This window comes from Zootermopsis nevadensis, unplaced genomic scaffold (assembly GCF_977971745.1).
Source record: "Zootermopsis nevadensis isolate Lab colony 2312 unplaced genomic scaffold, Znev_1.0 Znev_ptg000012l, whole genome shotgun sequence".
NCBI classification, from domain to species: Eukaryota; Metazoa; Arthropoda; class Insecta; order Blattodea; family Termopsidae; genus Zootermopsis; species Zootermopsis nevadensis.
In genome coordinates, this window is record NW_028259144.1 from 7,927,843 (window position 1) to 7,950,537 (window position 22,695).

A 22,695-nucleotide genomic window follows, 5' to 3' on the forward strand; every position below is an offset into this window, starting at 1 on the left:
CTTTGGTGTTTTATTGTTGACTGCCATGGTGCCACATACTAATCACATTATGCATTAAATGGTTGCCAAGTAATGAAACAGCAGTGTACACAGATTGTTCTTTGTATAATAAGCTGGTTATGGTCACCTAGCAGCCAGAGATTGAAGAGGGCATCTAATTACCTACTAATAAGTCTACATGGTGTCATAACCCAGAACTGTTACCTTCAGGGTTAGCTCTGAAGATGTACACAGATGTAACAATTTCTTATAAACTCTTAAGACAGAAATACTAATCTGTGAGCTGAGGTTATAGACAATAAATACAGTAACTTCAAACTGTCTTGCCTGTGAAAACAATGTTATAGAATTATTAACTATACTAAAGCAACACATTCTCAAAAAAATGTTGGAAACTACAATCCATATTTTCATTGTTGTGAAAACCCCAAATCACTTTGATAAAAATTTATAATTCCATCAGGAACTCTTAGAACATTCATTCCTAAAATATACTTACACATATCAGAAAATACAATCATACCTGAAGCAAACAGGTGTATGCACATCTCATACATACAAACATTAACCCAAGCAATTTACTAAAAGCAAAGAGCTACATTAGAAGATAAAGCAACTTTCATGTGTGACTTGCTTGAAATAAAACAAATGTTGATACGATACACACATCAATGATTTCCTTATTTTTCTTTACAGTAATAATGCAAGCCTAAGAACCACAGTTCTCTGATTTATCCACAATGCTGCAAATACTATACAGCTCATCTCACTTTTTGAGGGTTATGTTTTAGATAACCCCACGAATGACAAAACTGTTATGCATGAAGTTCAGACCTGATGGGAAAAACAGAATTAGGGGAACCAAACACAAATGAAACATTATATTTAATATGCACAAATATTAACACATAATTTTTCCACAAATAAGCAAACCCACAAAGGAGGGTCTGCTGCACTAAAAAATGAAGTAAATCAGAAAGACTCGGAGCTATTTAACACACAAACCGATTACAACATACCGTATCGAACAAACATCTAATGGCAGACACAATATCCATCAAGAAATTCATGCCATCCAACAACAAACTAAATAACACAGCCAAACAAAACAAACACACTTTATTTTAATACTATTATAGGCATAAATATAAACTAGCCATTTTAAAAGTCTAATACAATTCCAATTAATTTGTAACAACATTTAACACCTACATTAAATAATAATCATGTAGTACTTTATTGTTACATCAGTGTGGAAAACAAAGTTAATTTATGCACATTTATATAAAAAACATGACACAATGAAAAAAGTATAAAAATAAAATGTTTCATTATTGTACTGTATCTGCTTAACTTTTGAGCACCAAGAAATCATTTGCACCTTTTAACAACCTAAAGATAGTCACTCAATCAATTCCTTACATGGAAGACAAAATCTATCACTTTATCACTATAAATGGATGCTTAATTTAATCTTTGGGTTTTCGTGAACATCTTGTTCATTTTTCTTGTATATACATAGGAACACAGTGCAGATATTCATAATTATATAACTTCAAAAGCTAACATTATTTACAAGAAAAAAGATAAAAACTACAGAATTATTTACATAAAATTTCACTGAAATATTATTATAATGAATCCAAGATTGATATCAATGTCATGGAAAAATTAATATTTCTTCAGAGGACATCAAGGGTGGATACTTCTGTAGCCACACCTGAAATGAGATTTAAGAAATATAATTCCATTGTTTCTCTTTATTACACACAATTACTAATGTACGAAAGGGTACAAATAGAACTTAAATACTTCTAAATCTCCTCTGACTTCTTAGTGGACTTACAAGTCACATAAAATCCATATAGAAGTACCTGATACTCTAGTGTAAATGTATCCATGTCCAAAACAAAGGGAATCTTGAATAACATTGAGTCATATGTAAATGCAACAAGGAAATATAAAATTTCCTCTTAGCATTGCAGCTGGCTTGCAGTGTGCTTTCTGGTCATCTGTTACATACTATGCATTCTAGAATTTAAATTAATATTTATGTTACAAATGGGAAAAAATAAAACAGGATTTATGATCAAACATGTGCTGGGAACTTTATTGTACAGCTGTAAAAAGAAAAACTGATTTCTAAAAACATGCACAGCTCAGTAAAGTGTACTGTACACATTCAACACAAATTTATGACTTTTAATTCAAATTCCATGTATTGCGCAAAATTTTCTGTAAACTGTAAGTGCCTATAAATGTGTCCAAAACAAGAAAATGTCCAGGTCACTTGAGATTCCATTATAAGCAGATTTTAATCACAACACTGTATTATTTTTAAAATAAAATTCAAACTGTAAAAGGCAAAATGAAAACACTATGCTAATACATACCACAAAGATTGCTGCCAATTGCTATATAGAGGTACCCATTATGTCCAAACTCAGCACCCCATGAGTTGCGGACAATATAATGAGGAACTGGGGCGCTTCGGTTATATCCAACAATCTGAACAGCATGGTTAATGTGTTCAGGGCCCCCATCACAGTGAAACTGAATAACACCTCCTAGATAGTTCTGCCAGTTTAAAGCATTGACAGCAACTGCGACCGGTCCATGATGAGCCAAAAGCTTCAAGATCTCATCTTCTGAACCAACCAAACTGACAAGAACATAGATATAGACATAAAATTTATTGCAATCAAAGACAATTACTACTCAAATATATTGTTTTTAAAAGTTCTAACATTCAAAATCTAATAATTAAAACATCTTGGTGGACAAAAATAAATATCACGAACCGATTAATAAAGCCTAAAGACTGAAGATTACCCTTCACATATGGAATTCTGTGGTGGGATAATTTGAAGTGATCAATTCATTTCTCATACTTTATGGCAATGATGGGTGGAATAACGAACAACGGATATTCCCACTCACGGGTCTTTAAAGAATACAAATAAAAGAATCAGGACTCATTTTCAACATTGAATGTCTGCAAAAAAAATCTGGTATAGGATTACTGATGACAGACGTCCTGGACCATTCATAATTGAACACTGCTTAACTGCAGAGGAATAATTAAATTTCTTGAAGACTGCTTGCCAGAACTTCTGGAAATGCAAGATGTATAAGATACTTTTTAAACCAGTGATCTGAGGGTAGCTGGATTGGCCATGGAGGGTCACAAGCCTGGCCATCAAGACAGCCTACCTTTGCATTATTACTTATGGAGGCATGCAAACAATCTTGTTTATGAAATAAAATCCTGAACAATAGTGAACCTTCATTATGCACACCAAAAAGTATATTCATCTTACAAATGCACTAACACAGAAGTTTATCTGTACATACATAAAATGAGAAGCTGATGCAAACTACAACAAAAGAAACATTGTTATATTAAGATATAAATCTATAAATGGAAGAAAAACAGTTTTTCAGGACTGATACTCATTACTATTTCATGTATAAAAAAGCAATATTTTTTGTGGAGAAGTTACTGCAGAAAATGTATGTATATGGATGTGGGCTCACTTAAATTTAATAGTTTATGAGAAAATTACTTTTCAAGAACTCAATGAGGAAGTTTTATTTAACAGAAGATGGATAATTGTAGACTGTGACCTTTCAGGCTGTGACACCATGCAGTCTTGTAGATGGTTACCAACATTTTTGAAGAAAAGTATCACTTGTCTTCAGGGGAATGTGCTACTGCTTCACTCCTACCCCAAATATGGAGTTAATACATTTCTGCAATATGTTTATGACCATCCATAAGAAAACACTGTCAAAATCCAGAAGAACATTTTCACCACTATGAAAACCTCAAATCTCTTAGGTAAGGAAACAGATAGTTAAGAAAAACACATACTTACTATTCACATGAAAAATTTGAAGCTATTTTAATAACGTGTTCTGATCTGAAAAAAACAGCAAATATCATTATTTTTGTATAGCTTTAACATTCTAAGCAACAAGCAATCAAATAAAAAATGTTTTAACTTCTCAAAGACCTAATGGCCTTGGACAGGGAACAATGCAGGCTGGTAACAGGGTTAACTGACCACAGTACACTGAGGAGGCATCTCCACATCATTATGGGCTTCTCGGAAAGTGCTGGTTCTAGCAACGTACCCATGGCTCTTTAAACAGCCCTAACATGACCAGAGGTGCACAATGTACCTAGAATTGTGCTAACATGCTTCCCACTACAACAACTTAGTTTGTTAAAAAGTTTTGCTGAGTGGGAACATCCACAAAAAGCAATTGGCTGTACCAAGTACTTCATGAATGCAAGGCAAATATTTTATTGTAAAGAAAAAATAAACGTAAATGTCTCATAGTACATACCCTTTTAATTTGCATGTCTGTGTTCTCCAAACTAAAGGATATTCATTATCCAATACAATATTAATTTTCTTGTCCACCAACCATTCTAGTAGACTGCATGTATCTCCACCTTCACAGCCTGAATTACCATTTTCTGCACAATCAATCAGCTGAAAGCAACATAGAGTCCCTTGTTTACTTAATACATCACCATCTTAAGAGCAGAATGCCACTCAATGACTTAAAATGAAAATAAATTTCACACCTTGTAATTAACATGAGTGGGGTATGAATTTTCTCTTCCCACCATGTTGGTTCTCAGGCCCCCTATCCAGTTAAAACCAGATGTTCTTTCACGGTAAAGATGCTAAAGCTCCAAGTTGACATCACATCCATTTAGCGGAGGTTAAAAATATTTGGAGACTTACCTTCACTTCCATACTTCACATTTACAATTACCATTGCATAAGTAGTGATACATCTGCCATTCTTTTCTTTTGTACTGAGAGTGTATGTATCAACATTTGAACAGAGATCTTTGAATGCATGAACATAATGATGACAACGTGAAAGCTATGGTGTGCCAGTGGGAATACAAGTAAGCCCGGATTTCTTCTACACGGGAACTGAACAGGTGGTGCATCAAAAGGAAAAATGTTTCACTCTGTCCATTATCCTTATTCCTCTATTTATAAGTAATAAATATGTGAATAACACATCCCTGGAAGCTACTTATTAGACATGTCTCCTATTTTTTCCTGTCTCTACTTGAGAATATACAATGCATTTATTATACCAAAACAAATTTTTTACAATAAAAATTCATATATTTTTTCCATCATCCTTCTTCAACTCACCTATGGAAAAGTATGGGAAAACAGAACAACACAGTCATACAGAAATAGTTTAACAAATGAAAACTCTAATACAAAAGACCTGGTCCTCCAGCTTGGGGGTTTTGAAAAGGGATGGAAATTCATTCAAACGAAAACTAAACTCTAATTGTTATGAAGCATAAGGACAGAAATTAGAATAGAACTTAAAATAAGCTATCAATACTGTAATGCAAAAACTACTGAAATTAATGACCAGACTATCTGGTAAGAACAAAAACCTAATCCTGAAAATACTGTGTCATTATAAACTGAAGCGCAAAAGAAGCTATTATATCCAGAAAACACGAATTTAACAAGACAGAATAATATATTAGTATCAGGGATTGATACTAGATGCTGCAAAGAAACAATCAAAACTCTAAACAGCCACTTACCTCCTGGATACTAAACTTATGTAGTATCCCTGTCCTTATCGCATACATAGCTTCAACAGTTGCTGCAGTACTAAAGGCCCAGCATGCTCCACATGTCTTCTGGTTACGAACCTCTGTTATCACATTCTTCTCCCTCCTGTAATGAAGTACTAATACTAACACTAATATTGATAATAACAATAACAATCAGTCATACTTATAAGTTATAACAGACTAGAGAAAATTGCACTGTGATGAGCTTCATAATTTACACTCTTCACCAGATTTTATTAGGACCATGAAAACAAAAAGGATGAGATCAGTGCATCAGGTAGCATGCACGGGAAGAAAATAAATATACAAAATTTTGATTGGAAAGCCTGGAGGGACGAGACCCCTTGTAAGGCATGGGAACAGATGGTGGAATAATATTAAAATGAATTAAAGAGAAAAAGGGTTGGTGGGTGTGGATCAGAATCATCTGGTTGTAATGAACCCTCAGCTTTCAAAAAATACAGGAAATTCAAATACTGGAAAAGAAATTTCTGAATAGTAAATGTCAATAAAGTTACCAATCAACATGCATGGGAAGGTCATCTACCAATGCTCTCTTGCTGAGACCAAAATAATATTTTTGTGAATTATGAATCTGCTTCTGTTTCTTCAAATGCAAGTGATCATGTAGCCTAGGTTGCAAATAAAGGTGTAAAAACTCTTCTTTTGACAAGTCTGAGTATCTTGTTATGCCATAAAGGGCACTGTGATTTGTTGATCTGCCCTGATTCAATTCATCAATTACCTTCAATGACTCCTGAAAAAAACAAAATTATCCCTGAAAAGGAAACATAAAAAGTACAAACTACGAAAGTTTATAATAAATACTGGGAACAGTGGCTTGTTCTTTTACTTCACAAACTAAACGGCTTATAAATGAAATCCCCAAAATATACTTGCATATCAGGACCGGATTTACATAAGTAAGAAGTTCAGACAGTATGCAACGAGCTGTTGTAGTTACGTTCACAGCATATGTATACAACTCAAAATATAAACTAATACCTTGACAATAAATAGGGCAAAAGAAAAAAAATTACTGAAGATGACTGTCTCTAGACAACAGGGCACAATAACCCAGAAGGCAGCCATCCTCAGACTCACCGCCTTGAAAACCTCTAACACAAAATTTTCTACCATAACAATTGATTTATGGCCACTGTGAAACGCACAAGGTAATAATTTTCAACGGCAATCCAATGGTTACCAGGTAAAAACAAATTTTAAAAATAAACTTCAAATTACGTACATATAATTTTTATACTCTTCGACACAATTTTTAGCATATGTACGCATATAGCAACATTTGATGGTTAAGAGTTCTCATACCTTAAAATTATTATAATGCTTCGCATACTCTGTTTTATTATTTATACAATAAGACTTGTTAAATCTTTGTAAAAATTCTTTGAACAACTCTTCTTTTTGTATTTCAGGATTTTTATCTACTTTAATTGGAATTCCAAAAAAACACAAGCCAACTAAACCGAGAACTGTAAAAACTCTTCTCCATACCACCGCCATGATGAAAATCGGAGAATATAAGCTTCGTATAGTGAAATATAATTCTCATAGAGGCAAGTCTTCTTAATATCTGTGCTACATTTTTCTTTCCAATTTCAGAGATAATTTCTACACATTGGTTTGTGTTATGATCATCTGTGGAGTAAAGGGATCTTTCGTGCATTTACAGTAAACATGGCGAATCCAATATCAAAGAAAAGGAAGGTTTGTATTATATTTAACTAATCATACTGCTAAAACTGCTAGTGTTTCTGTTACGATACAATTATAAGGAAATTAATAGTTTCCAAGTACCTTAATGAAATTGTTGTCAGCTTTGTTAAAGACTGAGATTAGTTGGATGTAGGAGCATGGTGTTTGTACTTGTTACAAGAGAGTGCGACATGTTTCGTATGTAAATGTTATATAATTTTAATGCAGTCCTTAGGGTAACGCTTAACATTGTGAGTGCAGTATTGTTAGGTATTGGATACTGTATTATGTATATGGGAATGTTCGTTTACAGAGTAGAAGATAGGTTTCAGTTAAGTACTTATGCCACTTTTGCATGGCACAGTGATTACAGGTAGTATGTCATACCACTCTTTATATTTGTGCAGTTCGTTGGAGACGGAGTATTTAAGGCTGAACTGAACGAGTTCCTAACTCGTGAACTTGCAGAAGATGGCTATTCTGGAGTTGAGGTTCGGGTGACCCCAACACGGACTGAAATAATCATTATGGCTACTCGTACACAGAATGTTTTGGGAGACAAAGGCCGTCGCATTAGAGAATTAACTTCAGTTGTTCAGAAGAGATTTAATTTTCCAGAGCATTCTGTTGAGTTGTATGCAGAGAAAGTTGCTACAAGAGGTTTGTGTGCTATTGCTCAAGCAGAGTCTCTGCGTTACAAGCTGATTGGTGGACTTGCTGTGAGGAGGTAAACATTTGGTTTTCAGACTAGTTATACATACACATATGTATAAATATGTACTTGTATGTAGGAAATGTGCCAGACATGTAATATGTTCATAATATAGAATACTCCTCTGTTTCGGAAACAATGTGACAACACTGTAATGAACAACACATTGATGATGGATTATATGTCAAAATCCGTTAGTGGATGCTGAGGTTAGTTCTTGGTTAGTAGTAGTCAATGTTTTTTTTTGTTTTTTTTTTCACAAAAAGAAAATTCTTTGTTATAAAAAATGCTATGTGCAGAAAGTGGCATGTTTATGTGTGAATTTCCAAGTAGATTATAAACGTTTATAGAATTTCTCAGTTTAAAATGGTATTGAATTCCATGAAAGAAAAAGCATTTGGGAATTACAAACAAATCGGAAATGCATTTATGATGAAATGTAGAGCAGACTGAGTTCAGATAATGCCTATGACTTTTTTTCCCAGAATCCTTTGTTTTTCCCCATATTCTATCAAAAATGTAGGGATTCAAATGTACAGAAATCATTTTACCTCTGGTTTTGTATGGGTTTGTAAGTGGCTCTTTATATGAAAGGAAGAACACAGGATGAGGCAATTTTGATGGGGAAATGGGTGGCCCTAAGCATTTGTGCAGCTCATGTAATCAACATTTACTGACGTTTGTTTTGGCATGCGTAATGGTGTTGGGTAGATAAGTAAACCTTCCTCACCATCCCCCAATCAGTGAACAGTCTGTGGGTTTATTTTAACTTCTTTCCTCTTGGTGTTTCAGCTGTCATGGCAGTACTTAATAGGTATAAAACCAGAAGTCACATTTATTTTATGTTCTGTTTGTGTTTTTTTATGCGGTCACTACTGACAACATTGTTAAATACCGTAGGTTGGCAGACAACATATCTGGAGGCATGTTGAGGTAAAGCATCGTTGATAATGGTTTTGACTGTATACTCTAGGGCCTGTTATGGTGTGTTGCGTTTTATCATGGAAAGTGGAGCCAAGGGCTGTGAAGTTGTGGTTTCTGGAAAGCTCAGAGGGCAACGAGCCAAGTCTATGAAGTTTGTGGATGGTCTGATGATTCACAGTGGGGAACCAACAAATGATTATGTTGATACTGCCACCCGCCATGTCCTCCTCAGGCAGGGTATGTACATCAATATAGTTTACTGTATGGAACTTTATATTTCGAAGGTCTCGGGATATAATCTGGAGTCTCCTATGCTTTGTTTTTATCTCAATCATTCTTCAAAAATAATGGTGCATTACTCAAAGATCAAATTGTTATTCAGTTAATCACATCATTTTACCAAGCAAGTTTGGCTCAGTAGCATTCTTGCTTTTCATTTAGAAGGTACCATATTTGGATTTCGGCTAAATGTGCATCTACCTTGATTGATTTCACATAATTTTCCACACCTTTTGCAGATGTCATTTATTTTACCATTCTGTGCTATATAATTTAATTTATTTAAGAAGGAGGAAAAGTCTAAGATTTTTGGCTAATTTATTGGACAATTTATGTTACAAAATTTATTAATGTGCCTTCATAAGACTTAGGTTTACATCATGTAGCTATTAAGTTATTAAATCTTGACGATGGTGAAGAGTCATTTGAATAAAAATTTCCTTGGATATAGTCCATCGTCTAGTAAAATATAAAATATAAAATGTAAAACGACGTTTCGGAGATGGGACTCTATCTCCGTCTTCAGGTTCCTACACAGTTGGGCCCACTAGATAGAGCTAATCCCTATCTCCGGATTAGCTCTATCTAGTGGGCCCAACTGTGTAGGAACCTGAAGACGGAGATAGAGTCCCATCTCCGAAACGTCGTTTTACATTTTATATTTTACTAGACAATGGATAATATCCAAGGAAATTTTTATTCAAATATTAAGTTATTGTTAGTAAACCCTTCATTTAATGGATTTTAGATTTAACGGACACTGACTCACATTGCCAGATTTTTTCTGTACACATGGTAAAGTCTGTTTAAATCAAAAATTTTAGCTAATGACGGTCAGATTCTTTTTTTACACTTACTTATCTCTTTATGCTGTAGTGTTTTAATGAACCTTGTGTCATTTTAGGTGTTTAGTTTATGCTAATAATCTATTTAATAACATTCCTGTTCAAAATTAATGGTGTAAGGATACATTATTGGCATTGTAAAAACAGTTGTGCAATCAAGACTGCTTTACTGGGAGGAGTTTTTTTCCTTAGTATCTGTGAGATGTTTGGGCCAAGTTTTAAGCTGAAGAGCCGTTTGGTTTGTAAGTTAATGTGAGAAGAAACATCAGTTGTTCGTTGAGTTTTTGATCCATTGGAAACTATGTAAATTATTTTAAAATATTGGTTATTTTGTGAAATAGCGCATATTATGAAGTTTGTATTATGTGATCTCTGTTGTTTCGTGATTGGTTTACATTTTTATTGCTGTTATTTTAGGAGTGTTGGGGATTAAAGTCAAGATCATGTTGCCATGGGATCCTAATGGCAAGACAGGCCCAAAAAAGCCACTTCCAGATAATGTATCAGTTGTAGAACCAAAGGAAGAGATCTTGCCTACGGTTCCAATAAGTGATGTTAAATCAGCTAAACCTGATGCTCCTCCAATACCAGGTGCCACTCCACTTTGAATGCATCATGTAAATAACAGGATGTCATTTAATAAATAAAGTTTAATCAAGATTGGTTATTCGGTATTTCAATTTCTGAAATGTTTATACCATGTATTTTTTATTTTCATTTAAAAACAGACTTATGCTCCTGAATGAAGATACAGTGAAACCTCGATGCATCGTTTTCGGCGGGGGTGGGAAATAAAAACGATAGATGCGGGAAAGCATTAAAAATTTAAAAAAAAACAATGTTTCTCTTTCAAAGTTACTTCTTTTTACCAAAAAAGTCTTTAATGGACAACTGGTTTGTCGAAACTTTACTTTTTAGGCCAAACAGAGCACTTTCCACGTTCAAAATGTTTTCCTCGTCACGATCACTAATATTATGCGCATAAAAGAACGACTTCACTTTTGCCAATGCAGCGTGTGCTTCGGCAAAGTTCGGGCTCGCATTCGTCGTTTCTCCCTCTTCCTCACCGCTCCCTCAACCTTTGCGGACTATAACAGGAAAAATGGAAGTACTATTACTGCCGAACTCAACGAAACGTAGCTGTAGAAGACACGATATGAACCAGAAGAATGAAAAAGTTTCGCTCGCCTTTCCTTTGTACTTATAATAAAAGCATTTGTGAAGAAATTCAAACTGCACATGCCATCTGGCATCGCTGGAACGAAATATGAGTGCACCCAAATTAAAATCGTAAAATTTCTGACAATGGGCACCGCCATTCACTCCAACTATCACCCCTGCACCGCTGACCCCTCATTCCAAAAGAATCTGTGCTGGTTGGGCGACATAACAGGTTACCGCTACTGTGTATTCCAAAAACATTATGCGTCTTTCGGTATTAATTTATCTCTAAACCCAGTATTTTAAATTCTCAGAAACGATCATTGCGGGAAAATTGTGGGCCGGGACTAAGATTTTTGAACAATCGATGCGATAAAACGATAGTTCGAGGAACGATAGAAGCGGGAAAATGTAACATTATTTTATATGGGATGTATCCGGGACCGGACAAAACGGACGATGCATCCGGGAAAACGATAGTTCCGGGAACGATGGATAGAGGTTTCACTGTAATCACAGACATTCCAACCATTTCTGAGGAGAAAAGTGCTTCTAAACTCAGAATTGACATGTCTGTAGTGTATTATGATATGAAATTATTTCAAGAGTGGTCATCATCACAACCACAGTTATATTTAAAGCTGTGGCTTGCTTTTTGAGGTATATTTGTCAGTGATGTAACATTCATCAGATGTGAATCTGTATGTCCCACCTGTAGTGTTTCCACTTTAAGTGGGTCATCTGACAACTAAGCCTCTGTCTTCTCATGGTGTTTCTGTGTGATATCTTTTCCAAACTAGTTCCCATCCTGGTCTTACTCTGCAGTTTAGTTCCTTCATACAGTGGTAATTAGATTTAGGATAATTTATGTGTGTATGGATTTAATTTTCATGTCAGTGATAGAATAGTCTGCGTAGGTAAACTGATACATTTCCTATTCAGAATGGTCTGAAACAAGGAAATGCATTACCACAATTGCTCAATTTCAGTTTAAAGTAACAGTTGTTAGAGCACATAAATGGAGTGATGCCCAGCACTGTTTTCAAGGTCATAATTTCAAGAACTTGGTTGCAAACCCCCAAGTTGGTAATAAAACAGACCAAAATTTGAATTTATATTTAGCACTACAATACAGTAGTGCTTAACATAACAGGGATGAATCAGAATTGTTTATGGCCAGGACAATAAAGCTGTTTGTCCACTTATCTGTGGTGAGAGAAAAATGAAGCCTGAGTGAGAAATCCTAAAATTTGTTATATTCTATCCCACTCCTTTTTTTATTTCTGTGCAGATGTCAGGTATAGTTATGAGGGTCTATCTTTGTGTGACTTAAGTATGAATGTTAGAAGATAGGAATAACAGAGTAAAATTAAATTTGATTGTGGTTTTTATTTATTGCTGTGATTTAGCCATCACTTCATCTTATTTTGACAAGTGTAAGATGCTGAGAGCTGCCATTAGTAGTGACTCACTTTTCTGTTGTGCAAGTTGCTGTTATTGCCATAAAGGGTGATCGAAAAAGTCGTACAATCCATTCCTGACGTGTTCTGAGTCAAAAAATAAATTACATTGAAATCGTTGTTCAGTAATGAGTGTATTCACTTTTTTCATGTTTACTGCAACCCAATGAGGAATTCCTGTCACATCAATGGTTCAGCACATTTGATCAATGTGGGCTCTTGTCCAGCCAAAATTGATTGAATTGCAACCATCAAGACTTATTTTAATATGGGTTGCATGACGTTCTGATCACGCTATGTAGAGGCCTAATGAAAAGTGCTGGCACTTGCGCAAAGGACTAATTTTGGTCTTATGAGATGAACCCGTCCGAAGCACACACTAGAGGGGTGTGAGCTTCAGTTGGTTTGTAGCTCTAGCTGTGTTTAGATTGGTGCGTCACCACAGCTGAGTCTGTGTGACCCCCACTACTACAGAACTCCCCCTCTCTTGGCTTACACATCCTGCATTTAGTTGCCACCACTGCTCGCGCGACCTATAAGGAACAACCATTAGAAGGTTAATCATTGCTTAAAACCTGTTCTGTAAGTTTCACAGTGTTATAAAAATGACAAAAGCATTCAGAAATTATTTAGGGGAACATACAAAGCAGCATGAACTGACCTTCAGAAAGACATGCACAGTAAAACCCCTCTATATTGGACACTTACTTGGAACCGGTGAATATCCTATAATTTTACATGTCCACAACACCCTATATCTTGGACACCCCTTTTGTTGTAAGTTGGACAGGTGCATGCATGTACTTAGTTTCAATGCTTTTATGGGAAACGTTTACAGTTAATATTTTGTTGTTTTGAATTTCTGACTGATGAATGCCTTCTACCTGATGGTGTGAGACATTGAACACATCATTGGAATGCAGTGAAAGTGAACAGTTATTCTTTTAAAATTAAATTATTTGGTTATTCCGTCAAATCACAATGTATTTAAAATAAAATAATTAAAATATTCTGTGTTCCATATCGAATAATCGATTTACAATTGGAACAGTTACAACATGTTTCGGTTTTATTAAACCATCATCAGGTGTAAAATTATATTAAATTTAAAACTCAATTACAATTTTTCGTAGTGTAGTTTTTTGGAGGTCGTGTCCAGATATTTTCATATAATGGATCAACTATATTGTTTGAAGTGATGCTTTTGATGTTTACAAATAATTAGTTGATCCATTATATGAAAATATCTGGACACGACCTCCAAAAAACTACACTACGAAAAATTGTAATTGAGTTTTAAATTTAATATAATTTTACACCTGATGATGGTTTAATAAAACCGAAACATGTTGTAACTGTTCCAATTGTAAATCGATTATTCGATATGGAACACAGAATGATATTTTAATTATCTTATTTTAAATACATTGTGATTTGACGGAATAACCAAATAATTTAATTTTAATTTAATAAGTCATAATATGACGCAACTACACTATCTTAGTTATTCTTTTGTTAAACCCCTCACTGGAGTTTTAACTTTGTCAGTACTGTGCTTGCAACTGATTTAAACAGTGTTAACAGAAATTGGAACCATATGCTTTCGCTCATAATTAACCAGGAATGGTTGAAACCTTTTTCGGATTGCGGCGAAAATTAGAAATAGGATGGCAAATTCCAAGATAAAAGCAAAAAAGCAGTGTTTTGTGACAGACTTTTTTACAAGAAATAAGTGACATCATATGTTGAGCTACGGCTTAAGTACAATTAAAAAAATACATTCTGAATATTTATAATTTCATTGAGGCTGGGGTGTAATGTGCAACCATGAGAGTGGGTTTCAAAAGATTATTATTATTAGTCCTTGGCTGTTACGGGCCTTTTTGGCTGTTGTCAAGCACTTTAATAAATGAATTGAATTGAATTAATTCTTAATTCAAGCAAGCCTACAGTAGTTAGATTATGTAAGTAAATAGATTGCATGTCAGTAAACGTAAAGTATTGGTGCCCTTCCCGTTGAGCTTATCCATGCAAGTTTAATTTACCCTTTTGATTTTTCTTATTAATAATTTCCTTTTTGGGAAGGGCTCCATAATACTCTACAATTACCACAGTCATTGCACCACAATTTGAAAGGATGATTTTCCCTCTATCCTGGACACATTATCGTTGAACAGCAAGTGTCCAAATTAGAGAGGTTTTACTGTATAACATATTAGATTTAATTTTAAATAGGAAGAATAGATATAGTATTTCAATCATTTTATTCACAAAAAATTAAACATTACTACAACACAACCATAAATCAACAATATCAAATTCAAAATTTTGGTGATTCTCAAAACAAAAGTACCAGTACTCACATCCATTTATTTCTATTTGTGAGTGGAAAAGCAGTTTATAGTAAAATGCAGTGAAATGCTATTATCAAATCCCTTCACACAAAATGCATATGTAAAGTACTTTAAATTGGTCCAGAACAGACATTATGCATTAATCACTTAAAAATATATCAAGCACCAACTTATTGCTAACATCCAGTGAGCTTAAAAAAAGTACACAATAAATTCCTGATCAATTTTGAATTACAAATTAGCTATCTGCTGCCATGCTTTAAAATTGTTGACATATATATCATGATGTGCTGTGCTTTTTATGATTCGTTTGTTCAAACTCCATGCATGCTGTCCCTTTCCCATTTCAGAGATGTGAGGAAACACGATGGCAGCACCTGATTCCAATTTGAGAGGTGGGGTAAACGATACCCCCGCCCTCCCGCCTGTAGTCTATGTAATGGTGACTGTACTACCTGTTCTAACCAACCCGCAATGGAACTTATTTTGTCAGAATCACTTTTTATGTATAAGCATGTTACTATGTAAATATGATTTCTTACAACAAAAAAACACCATATCACACAACACGTTGGTTGGAGTGATTCAAACCTACGTATAGAAATGGTCAGTACTGTATACACATCCCAAAAAAGAATATTACTAAGCTTATTTCTAACAGATACAGTTAATAACTTTAATTAGTCCCATATACCTCAAAAAAAGAGGATTCCTTTCTATAATATATTTAAAATAATGAAAGTAATGTGTATGGGTTCTGTTCTCATAACAGCCTTCTCCTAGTCTGACTAACCTTACTGTCATATTCTTTGCGCTTTCTGTCGGACTTCATGTAATCAATAATAAACAGCTGTATTTTTTAGCATATACCCACAGGATTTGAAATTCCTATGATGGAAGTTGCGTGGTATGTTCCATGGAGCAGAGCATGTATTAAAACAGGCTTCCACTGGACTGTCAAAATTATACAAATATTAAATGAGTTAGGAAATTATGCAAAGCATAATGATTCCAGTGCATCTGGTAGAATTTGACCACTAGCCTGTGAATGGCACCGGTAACTGTCTGATTTTTCTGCGGGCAATGGCCTGTGCATGAGAATGGTTTCTACAATGTATCTGGCTGGGTGATGTTTGTAAATTCCTCAGTATCAAATTTCACAAACATTCATTCAATGATTTCATAGTCGTTAGACGCAAAGCTAATAGGCATTCTTTGCAACTTTGTTATGAATGCACCTAAAAATGGAACTTGATTCCTGAATCTTTTTTGTAAATTTGATCAGTGATATGTTGTCAATTATCTGCTTATAATCCACACTATTTTCTCATAATATTTTAATTTACACAAATAAAACCTGAAGAGATCACAGAAAAAAGGAAACACAACACAGTATATCTATTGTTATGTAACAAAGGATGGGAATCATTGATGAAAATATTGTGAACTTCAGCAACTGACTGTATATTCATATTAATGTATCTTGTACACTGTCACTTTAAGTAGAAATATCCAATTGCCATTCCCAAGTATCATGGTTTGGTTCTTGAAGGCCTCCACCAAAATATTCTTTTGTCATGTTATGATACACTATTGTTGAGTCTGCTGTGGTGGTGCAAGTTTTGATGCAAGAGAAATAACTGACAGCAGAATGTTCCGTAAAAATGAAGGTATTCCAGGCTTCCTGGCAGTACCTTCCAAGAGTACACGCAACTCGTAGAACATGTTGCGAGTGTAAGGATTGCGTCGAGAAGAATACCGAAGTGTCAAAAAATGATAATAGATGAATGGAGTCAACAAACTTGCTCTTCCCCTGTAAAGAAATTTCATTAAGGTTGGTATATTTTTTGGGTATACATTTTTTGTTAGTTGAAACATACTACCTATATGTGCACTATCATGCAAATTTTGTCTATAAAAAGATACACAATATTACTAATAGGCATTTTGGCAGCAGAAGGAATTACAGATGACATGCCAACATTGCTGCTCTTCAGATTACCTAAGACCTAACCTAAACTGACAATCTGTCTACTTTCGGATGATCCATGGAAGTAGCAAATTCTTGGCTTGATACTTGTTCAAAATGGAGAGAAGTGAAAACTTCAGTATACAGTGAATAACAATTAATACTAAGGCTTCAGTGTTCATACACACACCAATTTCAATGCAGACCAACTCAGTAATTGCTTCTTTTTTCTTGGCTGTGAAGTCGTGAGCAAATGAATCATAGCTTTTGTGCAGAATAACCCACTGTGATAAAACCACAAGAAAATCTTAGACTCCGATGAAAAGTGATCGTTAGAACTGTCTGATCTAGATAAAAATTGAAGCGGCTTGTCAATTTTTGTTGTTCTCCAACATCATATTTAATCAGAATTGGTTTATGCATTCTAAAACTTCATCTCACATCATACCAAGCTGCCAGTTCTGAGCAAGAAATCAGAATTATTTTGTATAGTTCAGTTATTTTCAGTTTAAGAAATAAATTATTTTCAGAAATATTTAATATTGAATATAGCCATTCCCACTTCTGTTTCAAAAGTTTGTGCACTTTATAATTTGATATTCTCAACAGAAGATAATTGTTAAATTCAGGGTGACCTACAATTGTATGAATCATGAAATTAAGACAATACATACCAACATAATACAGTGCAGTAAAATTAAATACTTCAAACTTACATGAATATCAGCACAACTGTGAAGGGTACGAGAAATATTTCGGTGAAGGCCACAAGTCGCAGAATATTGCGTGACTGAAACTCGACCAATGATATTAACAGTCTAGCTCCCCACCATGAATTCTGGCCAAGTGTCTGCAGAGAGAAAATGAGTCATTAAACACAAATAATGTGTTGTCCATGCTAATATTCTTTCTCAAGATATTGTACTTACATCTAGTAGTGTTAGGGAGTAGCTTGCAGAATGAAGAACTGCAAACAGAAATACAGGTAACAGGACCACTGAAAATACTGCTAAGGAAAGTTTACCCACAGCAATATCAATATTAGACCAGCAAATCCATGCATAATATTTCAACCTTCCATTAAACAACACCATAATGCACAAAATGACCATGTAAGAAGCAGCTATTATATCAAAGTAGTAGGCAGATACACTTGTTTTGATATAGACCAGAAATGATTTACATATGGCACAGTCTTTCTTGAAAAGCTAACAGTCACTCAATTAGATATGAAAGTACCCATTTTTATGAATCCTGAATTTTCATTACTGTGCCATGGTACCTATCCTGAGGTAGATGGATCCAATCCACATTATCTACTAGGTACTGTTACATTATAACATTGCCATACTTTTAATGTATTACACAATTAAATTGTAAACTCTGAATGTATAGTATCACTTACAATTACAAAGCATATCATGTTACTTTTACAAAAGGATACGTGTAACTGGTGTTACATAAAGAAAGATAAGGGAGTAAAATAAATAATGGCAACTGTCCTCAAGGAGCAAGAGTGACAGAAATTCCCGGCTGAGCGTCACGCGTGGAATTCGCTGATGAAGCCGCAGTGCACTTGTAGCAGCATTGGATATAAGTGCTTTGTAATATGCATTGTATGGATTTCTGAAATCAGAAATATATAAATATATATAACCTCAAAAATCACATGACAACTTGACAGAATGTCTCAAATTTGCATTCTTTATTTAAGTTTGGTTAAAGTACAAAGCTACATGTTGATTCCCCTCCTGATCTATGCACACAAATATTATAAGTTAAAAATGGAACAGGTTCAGTTAAATTATATTGGATTATATAAATTCTATAGAGCCCAATTAATAAGGATGTTGGGCAAGTCAGTTTACAAATAAACACAAAGCTAATAATCCTTAACTAAATAGATTTAGTCACATATAACAGACATAAATGCTTAAAATGCAGTACAGAATTAACTATGACAACAAAATAATACTTAAAAGGAAAAACTTTCAAGGTAGATTACAAAATGTAAACATAAAGAAAAGCAGGTTCATAGAATTCATGATCATCCAGCTGTCAAGGATTTTGAGCCTTGTGACCCGTTCCAGCCTCAGTCATCCAGGAATAGTTTTAAAGAGCGTCCTTTGTTTCTTTTTCCTATTGGTTTATGTTTCAAAATTTGATGTGGCAATCTGTCCTTGTCCATTCTTCATACATATTGGATCCAGTTCCTTCTGTATCTGTGAATTTTTTCCAATATTGGCTCTGTTTATAGTTCTTTGTGGATGATGTCATTTCTTTTATAATCTCTCCATGTGTATTTGGCTATTTTTCTTAAAAACTTCATCTCTGCTGCTGCAATTCTTGATTTGTTGCATTGTTTCATTATCCAGGTTTCGCATCCGTAAAGAAGTGCAGGTATGGCCAAGGTTTTATACATTTTCAATCTAGTTTGTATTGGGGTTTTTAGAGGGTTTAAAGATTTGATTAATAATTCCTGTAAATTGTAAGTATTTAGATAATTTTGCTGGGAGATATTTTTCTGTTCCACAATGTTTTTAAAATGTATACAATTAACAATATGCTATTAATTATGTAAGATCTAAATCTAATTCTGATGGCTTGGTTGCATGTGACAACAAAAGAAAGAAAAAAGAATGTATAATGAAAACACTTTTAGTTAGAAACGTAATAAGTCCAACCAGTATTATATAATCCTGTTACAAATTGAGGTGAACCAGTCAAGGTTAACCACATGCCTCATAAAAAAATTAATAAATCTATATTTTTTGTCACTATGAATAAAATGAAAAGGTAACAAAAATATACAAACCTTCAGTGAACATACCAAATAAACTTCAATTCAGAAAATAAACTTTCACATAAGAAACCAAACACCACATTAAAAAACTTAAAATTTTGCTTTTGAGTAAATTCACATTTTACTCTCTCACTCACTTTATGGTATAGGATATTCTTTGAAAGGTCATTGTTACTCAGCTTGTCAAAGAATAACCTACTTTCTTTATGAAACTCAAAGGTTCATCGCCATATTCACAAAAGCCCACCACCAGACTCTATCCTGAGCTAACTGCATCGAGTTCGCTTCATCAATTCCCATTTCCATAAGGTTCATCTTAACATTATTCTCCCACTTATGCTTGGTCCTCCACTCCCCCATATGTGCTGCATGTCCCACCCACCCCAGCCTCCTCTATTTAATCACCCTAACATTATCAGGTGAGGACTACAGGCTGTGAAGCTCATGATTATGCAATTTTCACCATGATCTGTCTGCCTCCTTATAGGTCCAAATATCTTCCTCAACACTCTGTTCTCAAAAGACCTCAATCTATGATCCTCTCTCAAAGTTAGAGACCAAGTTTTGCACCCATACAGTACAATTGGAAAAATTATACTTCTGTATATTTTAACATTTTGTTTTTTGCCTTTTCTACATTAATTTCTAGACCAACATCCCCACTAGCCATTAGGAATGTTTGTGTTTGCTTTTATACCATTTATATTATCGCCCAACAGATATCATCAGCGCAGACCAAAAGCTGATGTGTCCCATTCAATTAAATCTGCCCTAATTTTCTTGGATTTTCCTGATGTGTGTAGCTTGCATGGGGGAGGCAAGGGGTGCATGCAGAATTTTGGTAGGGATTCCTTCTGGAAAACGACTACTGGGTAGACGAAGAAGGAGATGGGAGGATTACATCAAGATGTATTTTAGGGAGGTGGTCTCTGAGGATGGCAAATCGATGGCATTGGATCAGGATTATGGCCAGTAGCAGGCTTTGGTGTTGTTGGTGTTGTACCTGTGGGTTCTGCTATCAAGGAGTTAGTTACTTCCTGACAGTATATTCTAAGGCAAAATTGAAAAGCAGCAGTGATAAAGCTTCTCCGTTTCAAGCTATTATGGAATAGGAAATGTATTACACAAATGTTTGCTTACTTACACAACATTTCAACATTTGCTATAGATTTCACTTAAACACAATTTAATTAGCTTGACTAGCTACTTAGATGCAAAATGTTGTAACTAATCATAACATGATATTCTCATGTAAAACCCTATTACCTGATATTCCAAGACATTGCAATGACACTTACCCTAAAAGTGGTATGAAATATCCAAACGTGAATATAATTGTGAAAACTCTTGTGGCCCATAATGCTACTTCAACTTTATGATCAATAACATGTTGTTTTAAAGCTTCCCAACCTCTAGGCTGTGGTTGTTCAGAATCCTGTGGTTCACTGTGGTCACTCATGTTATTGGTTGTGCTGTGAATGGCAATTCTGTAATATGAGAGCTGTATATACTGATATACATACACACAAATGTGGTATGAAAATGAGTTTGGAGATTTTCATAACCCAGAAATCCTGAATGTAGGTTACAACACACATTCATACCAAAAAATTCCAGTGCAGGTATAATTCATTCCATAGAAATATATGCCAAATTGGAAGCAATTTATTTCAAAGACTTTTCCACTTACCTCAACCTTCATGCATAAACTTCAGTTATGTAAAAGTAATAGCCTTCTCAACGACTTGCGAAAAAACCTATTACCACTTCCTCAACAAAACCTGAATTTCATTTCAGAGGTACAAACTATGATCGATAGATGGCACAAAATTAGCATAAACTCAGAATAACTGTTGTGCCATCTGTACGTGATATTAGAAACTAATATATTATTTTTTTCAGCTTTAGATATCAAAGGGAAACTGACCTTCAGTGTTTATCTTATATCTTATATATATATTTATTATAAATATTCGTGATTTATCGTCGTCGTCAACCTATTTATCGTCAAAAATGACGTCATCAAACAATGTTACGTTATATTTGTTTACTCGGCATTGTTGTACCAACACATTATTATATATTATAATAGAACACAACAATCAAATTAATTAGTTATAATAGAACACAACAATGGTGAGTAAACAAATGACTACAATTGGTTGGTTATAGTAGAACACAACAATCAAATTGGTTGTTTATAATAGAACACGCGTCAACAAACAATGGCGAGTAAACAAATGGCTACAAATTGGTTGGTTATAATTGGACACAACAATCAAATTGGTTGGTTATAATAGAACACAACAATGGCATTGTTGTAACAAACAACAAACAAATGACTTGAGTAAGACACTAAACTAACCCCCCCCCCCCCCCCCCGAAGGGGGGTTAGTTTAGAGTCTTACTCAAACCCCCGAAGGGGGGTTGGTTGCGTTTTAAACACTTGACCAACCCCCCGGGGGTTGGTCAAGTGTTTTAACCAACCATTCGGGGGGGTTAGTTTAGTTTCTTACTCAATGGTTAATAAGTTACAGTGGAACCACGATTTCGGAGAATTTGACGTAAATACGTCTATACGGAAAGGAAGTTTATATATTGGCTTTATTGTAAATATTTCCTTTATACATGCTTTACAACTGAGTAAAGTTTGATTAAGACATTGCTTATTTAACTTGAATTAGTTACGCTTAAGATGTGTCTGTGGTAGATGAATGTAATGTAAGGTAAGGTAATGTAAGGTAAGGTAAGGTAAGGTAATGTATTATAATGTAATGTAACGTTTCCTAGGTAACAACAATGCTGAGTAAACACGACGTTCCCTAGGTACACTTGTT

At 34.5% G+C, this 22,695-nt stretch overlaps 3 protein-coding genes and 1 long non-coding RNA gene across 8 annotated transcripts in view; 1 reads left to right on the forward strand and 3 right to left on the reverse strand.

Moving 5' to 3' along the window:
* LOC147873957 (uncharacterized) overlaps window positions 1-725 on the reverse strand; it is a 72,324-nt gene extending 71,599 nt beyond the window's left edge. For both annotated transcript variants that reach the window (XR_015534919.1, XR_015534918.1), the window contains exon 1: window positions 1-725. This is a non-coding gene — a long non-coding RNA (uncharacterized LOC147873957).
* Window positions 726-866: 141 nt separating this feature from the next.
* Window positions 867-7,190, reverse strand: LOC110832262 (cathepsin O). 3 transcript variants are annotated; one of them, XM_022069093.2, is made up of 7 exons: window positions 6,965-7,190; window positions 6,154-6,392; window positions 5,603-5,738; window positions 4,354-4,502; window positions 3,879-3,923; window positions 2,394-2,662; window positions 867-1,720 (listed from the first exon to the last, which is right to left on the reverse strand). In XM_022069093.2, exons 1-7 carry the CDS (start codon window positions 7,157-7,159, stop codon window positions 1,683-1,685), a joined length of 1,071 nt encoding a protein of 356 aa, XP_021924785.1. In that variant the 5' UTR covers window positions 7,160-7,190; the 3' UTR covers window positions 867-1,682. The 3 variants fall into 3 exon arrangements, with proteins under 3 accessions (XP_021924785.1, XP_021924787.1, XP_021924786.1); XM_022069095.2 differs by lacking the exon at window positions 6,965-7,190 and adding an exon at window positions 6,740-6,875; XM_022069094.2 differs by lacking the exon at window positions 6,965-7,190 and adding an exon at window positions 6,641-6,850.
* Window positions 7,191-7,240: 50 nt separating this feature from the next.
* RpS3 (ribosomal protein S3) lies at window positions 7,241-10,778 on the forward strand. The gene is made up of 4 exons (XM_022069101.1): window positions 7,241-7,363; window positions 7,759-8,078; window positions 9,037-9,224; window positions 10,529-10,778. Exons 1-4 carry the CDS (start codon window positions 7,334-7,336, stop codon window positions 10,717-10,719), a joined length of 729 nt encoding a protein of 242 aa, XP_021924793.1. The 5' UTR covers window positions 7,241-7,333; the 3' UTR covers window positions 10,720-10,778.
* A 4,201-nt stretch (window positions 10,779-14,979) lies between these two features.
* Window positions 14,980-21,706, reverse strand: Kr-h2 (transmembrane protein 33-containing Krueppel homolog 2). 2 transcript variants are annotated; one of them, XM_022069080.1, is made up of 6 exons: window positions 21,549-21,706; window positions 21,157-21,330; window positions 18,500-18,681; window positions 17,985-18,052; window positions 17,772-17,905; window positions 14,980-16,899 (listed from the first exon to the last, which is right to left on the reverse strand). In XM_022069080.1, exons 2-6 carry the CDS (start codon window positions 21,315-21,317, stop codon window positions 16,677-16,679), a joined length of 768 nt encoding a protein of 255 aa, XP_021924772.1. In that variant the 5' UTR covers window positions 21,318-21,330; window positions 21,549-21,706; the 3' UTR covers window positions 14,980-16,676. The 2 variants fall into 2 exon arrangements, with proteins under 2 accessions (XP_021924772.1, XP_021924773.1); XM_022069081.1 differs by having other exon boundaries at window positions 21,157-21,345; window positions 21,549-21,693.
* Between the last annotated feature and the right edge of the window lie 989 nt (window positions 21,707-22,695).